Genomic DNA, 6,000 nt, shown 5'->3' with positions numbered 1-6,000 from the left:
ATTCGAGCACACAATATAATGACAAGAGATTCAATTAACTTAGCTGTAGACGTTTTCGTTCAGCAGCTTTCAATATAATTGGTCTAAGAAAAGTTAATTTTCGTTTTGGCGCGGGCGAGTGAATGCACATCAGCTCTGGAGATGATTTCAGTCATGCAGGCCGATTTTCTTTTCTCTCTCTCCCATCCGCCACCGCTAAATGGTCTATGACGGACTAACAGAGCCGATGTTACTGTTGTTCCCTTTTGTTGACAAATCCATGAAACAACTTCAGCTCAGCGGTATAACAGCGCGGCCTCTGACGTCAGCGGGTCACGTGACGGGGCTGATAGTATATCTTTAAGTGAAAAGTAATCTATCAGACAGTCCTTAAAGCCTTCCTTCAGAAGCGTGCGTCATCTTGACTCCTCGGTCCAAAATCACTCTTAAGTTTGGAGGAAATACAGTCGAAACGAGACGAGGTGTGCCTACAGGCCAGTTTAGATCAGAAGCCACTGGACTGGAGAATTATTTTGTTAAGTTTAAGTTTTACCGGCAGGCCAGGACTGACCTGCATTTATAGCCATTGGTCGTCACCTGATCTGACCACTGCTCTTACCTTTGGTTGCTCCAGCAGTAAAGTGAGCGGTGATGACCCTGTCTGGAGGCACCAGTGCCAGCAACATGTCCGGTCAGACCGTGCTCACAGCTGACGATGTGGATATCGACGTAGTCGGGGAGGGCGACGAGAGCATGGAGCGGGACAGTGACTGCGAGAGCCAATGCATGCAGGACCAAGGAGATGAGGTGGAGGAGATCGAGGTGAAGGAACGCAGCGAGAGCGCCGGCGAGGGCGAGTCCAAGGGGGATGTTCAGGAGAGCTCCTCCAGTCCCATGCAAAACAAACCCAAGAACAGCCTAGTGAAGCCGCCCTACTCCTACATCGCCCTCATCACCATGGCCATCCTGCAGAGCCCGCAGAAAAAGTTGACGCTCAGTGGCATCTGCGAGTTCATCAGCAACCGCTTTCCTTACTACCGGGAGAAGTTTCCAGCCTGGCAAAACTCCATTCGCCACAACTTGTCCCTCAACGACTGCTTCGTCAAGATCCCACGGGAACCGGGCAACCCGGGCAAAGGCAACTATTGGACCCTCGACCCCCAGTCGGAAGATATGTTTGACAACGGCAGCTTTCTCAGGAGGAGGAAACGCTTTAAGAGACATCAGCCGGACATCCTCAGGGAACAGACCGCCCTCATGATGCAGAGTTTTGGGGCATATAGTATTGGGAATCCTTACGGACGCCACTATGGAATTCACCCGGCCGCCTACTCGCACCCTGCAGCCGCTCTGCAGTACCCGTACATTCCCCCGGTGGGTCCGATGCTCCCTCCGGCGGTGCCTCTCTTATCCTCCGCAGAACTGAACAGAAAAGCGTTTAACTCCCATCTGAGTCCAAGTCTCCAGTTACAATTAAACAGCCTAAGCACCGCGTCAATGATCAAATCTGAGCCTTCCAGTCGACCATCGTTCAGCATAGAGAATATTATCGGTGTCTCCAGCAGCTCTGCGAGCGCACAGACTTTCCTGCGGCCGCCCGTGACGGTGCAGTCCGCTTTACTGAGCGCACAGTCCCTGTCCTTATCCCGGACATCAGCTGCCATCGCGCCCATTCTCAGCGTTCCGTCAAACATAATCTCTGGACAGTTTTTACCCACAGTGTCCACAACAGCGGTATCCAAATGGCCTTCTCAATGATAATCAAACATTTTTTACACATATTTTATTATAAAAAGGCACAGTACGGACTGTAGGCAGCACTGGACAATTCGTCCGCCCCAATCTAGCCATGTAAAGACTTTAAAGAAAGAAAGAAAAAAAATCATAATCAAAAAAGGAATGCTTTCAGTACAGGTAATGTTTGTAAATATTTGTACAAAGAAATTCATTTACATGTTTTAATTTCGTTGTTAAATTGGATGACAGAGTTGATTGAGCCTTATTTTTCATTATTTGGTTTTCAAGGTATCCTGAGAAAAGTTATTTCACGAATACTGTTTTTTGCTTTGTTTTCAATATGAAACATGAAATTGTTCTTGTTCAAAGACTGAAAAAAGTATGTTTATAACATTTAAATATATGTATTCTATGTAGCTATATTGTGTTGTAAATCAACTTCATTTGTTAATAAATATGAAAACAATCCAACACATCTCAGACAGAATCGATTTTATAAAATCAGGTCAAATTAGGCTTTAATTAAATCGCAAATAAATGATTCCTGAAACTACAGACGTTATAAGACACATGGTTAAATGTAACTGATCATTATAGGCTATATTTTGGATTTAAGACATGAAGTATTCAGACTTACACTCAAATAATAATAATAACAATAATAATATTTAAGCATTTCAATTTCATAAACTTCCGTCAATTGAATTAAGTAATCTTAAATTAAATAAAAACGAAATGTGTTTAATTGTATTAGTTTAATTTAGTTAAACAGTACACATTTCAATTTGATGGAATTTTGTTACTATATTGAAATGCGTAAATCTTAAACCTATAGCTCTCATTTCAAATCAGAATAAATGTGTTCTAAAACAATGAGGCCTATACATCACTTTAGTCAAGTGAGGGATTGTTCACAATAGATACAAAGTAAAAACCAAAGAAAAGAAAAAAGACAAGCTACTCTACTTTTCGAACACAGACGTTTTCTGCGAGTTATTCTTAAGAATTAACTCAGTCCTACCCCCCAAATGGTGGTCGATATTTCTAAATGTATTAGGTTTTAAATCAAAATTATAAATAATAATAAAATAAAAATAAAAAATCCTGCAATAACACACGAGCTCATTTCATTTTTAAATATTAACGTTACAAAACGCTTATTTTGATATGCGAATTCACATAATTTTCACAATAACTGTAACAATTTTAGTTTTAATAAGATTATCATACAACAACCACATCATAAACGGTTTTCCGTCTGCCTTTTAAAGCTTGCATTGGCAATATGCCATACAAGCTAAATAATTTCTAATTAAAAAGGTCGAGAAACTACCGTATACATTTACAAGTGAAAATGGAGGCGACCTAAAAATGTTTTGCAAGTTGTTCCTATTAAAGTAACACGCTATTTCACAGTTGTGTCTAGCTAATCAGTTCTACTCAAACAGCAAATGGTAGATGGTGTGTGGCGCACAAGAGTTAGGGCTATATTTAAGTGATACCCATGGGAAAAGTGCTCTCTTCTTAAATTCACTTTCAGGCCAAAGACGCTGCTGAGACTGACATTCTGAGTGGCACAACATAACAGGGGGGCTATTCCACAACTGCCTCCTTATTCCTAAAAATGGGATAACATTTTGTACGCAAATTGTTCTGATGCCTTCCTGTCACAGTGGAGTTTGACAGCACATTCCTATAGTAATTTATTGCTGGATTTCGCATAAAAAAAAATAAAAAAAAAAAAAATATAAAAAAAAAATATCAACATTAGTCCATAGATGTTTCAGTTCTTTTTCCTTATGGAAAGTGACAATTCTTATGGCATTTATGATCACTACATAGCCATATAATTATATTTCTGAAGCCCAACAGCAGAAAATAGGCTACATATATAAAATACTCCGAAAACAGAATATATATATATATATATATATATATATATATATATATATATATATATATATATATATATACACACACACACACATACACACACACATTTCTGATTGACTTAGTGTGAGGTTATCACACTGTTTAGTTTTGCATTAGCCTAATGCAAAACTAAACAATGTGATAACCTCACACTAAGTCAATCAGAAATTCTCCATAATTACAGCATTTCCGATTTTGTCCTAAATGTATCACTAGATGGCGTTTCCAGTAAGAAATGACATCAAGGCAACGCGTGCTTTGGCTAATAGGAGCACAGATCTTGATGTATCTGCAGTGGCCATGTCTCTAAAATAAACGTGCCATGTTTCCTTGCAACTGTTGTGAGGATAATGATCGCGCACGTGTATCAGTTAGATGTTATTTGTTTTGGACTAGAGACACTGTGAAATTGTTCAGATTCAACGGGTTTTAAATGAGGGATCTATTTAAAGACAGGCTGGTGGGAAAGAGCTGACTCTTTAACGAGTGCAAGGTTATAACACCCTCGCTTTAGACATAGGCTACGTTCAATAATAATAATTAGAAAACAACAACAACAACAATAAAGGTGACCTTAAGCCATACCGAATTATGGATAGGCTAATGCATGCAAAATATAGGCTCTAATATAATAATTACATATAATAAAATAATAAAAATATAATCATTTTGCCACAATTGAAAAGTAGTTTATTAAGAACATTCTAACATAGCTTATGTGATTAATCTTATTTGTGAATCTTATTTGGGTTTTCAGCACTATCAAGTTTATTTTGCCCGGCTACTATATCACATTGTGTCATATCTGTTTGCGATCGAACCAGCCTGTAACTTTGACTCAAGGTATTTAACAGCTGTTTTGAAGGACGAAAGTGAAGTTTCTATTTTTCTTGGCGTGTGAAATACAAAAGCCCTCGCTAAGCACTTTTAAAATGACAAGTGGTCGAGAGCATTTTCTGGGTAAAATAAACAACGCTTTGACCTTTGTGGATGCACCTGCTCTCGCGCAATACACAGGTGTAGCGTCCCTGTGTTCCCACTGCCTGCGCTTTTCCTGCTGGGTCAGCAGCGCGCGGACCTCACATGCACGGCCTCACGCCCATGTAAGTCATGTAAAACCTAAAGATAATTTATTTTAAATTAGACATAGCTACACTGTACATTGAATACGTTTTTTAACGTTATCTGTGTTTTAATGGTCCTGGTCGCCCACACCGAAAAGAAAATACTACACTATTTATTTATTTTTTTTTTTTTTTCAATTAGCCTACTAACTGAAAAAGAAGAAGAAGAAGAAGAAAACAAAAACAGAAAAAAAAACAGGACAATATGGCTACGATAAGCAAACAAAAAATAATGTCAAATTATTTTTAAGAACATATTCAATGACTTCAGTGTACAGAAAGAAAGAAAGGATGATTTAAAGGGAGCAGAAACGAAGCAGTAATTTTCCAATGTGGCAAACAGGGACATTAATATACCATGGAGTGGAATGTGACTACTCGGCCACTTATTATAGAGAAAGTGTCATTGCTAGTCAGCAGTTGTCCAGTTATTTGTAAATAACTGATGGGCTTACCACAAAGAAGCTGCGCTATCCAGCGACTATTAAAATGAAAGAAATGCTGGCGATACCGCCACTGCTCAGTTAAAGGGATATTTCACCCAAAAATGAAAATTCTCTCATCACTTACTCACCTTCATGCAGTAGAAAAGAAGGCAGTTATTTGTTTGATTTGTTTTTTGTTTGTTTGTTTGTTTTTTGCAACAACAACAAAAAAAAAAACATTAAACTTGTATCTGGACTTTAAAGGATTTAGATCTCTTTTTTTGTTGTTTTTCTTGTTTTGTTTTTTTGTTTGTTGTTTTGTTCAATTTAGTTGTAAGATATCAGCTCACTTTTCATTCACAGTTATTTTTTGGAACCCATTAAACTTAAACATTGTTATAATTTGTAAACAAATGATGATAATAACAATAATAATAATAATAATACATTATTATTATTGACTTTTAGAATTTTAAATACAACAGTAATATATTTCAATCGTGAACATTTAACTTTAAAACCCTCGGGCTTTTATTTTGACATTCTAATCTCTCCAGGAAGTCCTGTATGTGTCTGTTTGTAGGCAAGTTCACAGTAGTTTAATTCGCTTCTTATTCAAATTCTGGTAAAATGCACCTCCGGCACCGTTTATAAGTGAACCAAACTATTGAGCATCTACATCTGAGATGTTGTTCTTGAGTAGCGCTCAAATGTTGCACAACCGGTGAAGGCTAAAAATAGCCGCAAGTGTGTGTAAACAGAGCAGCGCCGTTCAATAGCGCGCTGGAGCTGCACGAGCATAT

The 6,000-nt window shown here is 38.2% G+C and overlaps 1 protein-coding gene across 1 annotated transcript; it reads left to right on the top strand.

Annotated features, from left to right (window-relative positions):
* Positions 1-382: 382 nt before the first annotated feature.
* On the top strand, positions 383-2,157 carry LOC127449173 (forkhead box protein D3-like). Its single transcript, XM_051712415.1, has one exon. It carries the CDS (start codon positions 631-633, stop codon positions 1,735-1,737), a length of 1,107 nt encoding a protein of 368 aa, XP_051568375.1. The 5' UTR covers positions 383-630; the 3' UTR covers positions 1,738-2,157.
* Positions 2,158-6,000: the final 3,843 nt, after the last annotated feature.

The sequence above is a fragment of the Myxocyprinus asiaticus genome, chromosome 12 (genome assembly GCF_019703515.2).
Source record: "Myxocyprinus asiaticus isolate MX2 ecotype Aquarium Trade chromosome 12, UBuf_Myxa_2, whole genome shotgun sequence".
In the NCBI taxonomy this organism is placed as follows: Eukaryota; Metazoa; Chordata; class Actinopteri; order Cypriniformes; family Catostomidae; genus Myxocyprinus; species Myxocyprinus asiaticus.
The sequence above is the reverse complement of the archived record's forward strand: the minus strand, read 5'-3'. Positions and strand labels throughout refer to the sequence as shown.

Excerpts from the sequence above, each read along its gene's own strand:
- LOC127449173 (XM_051712415.1), top strand. The coding sequence starts at position 631 with ATGACCCTGTCTGGAGGCACCAGTGCCAGCAACATGTCCGGTCAGACC.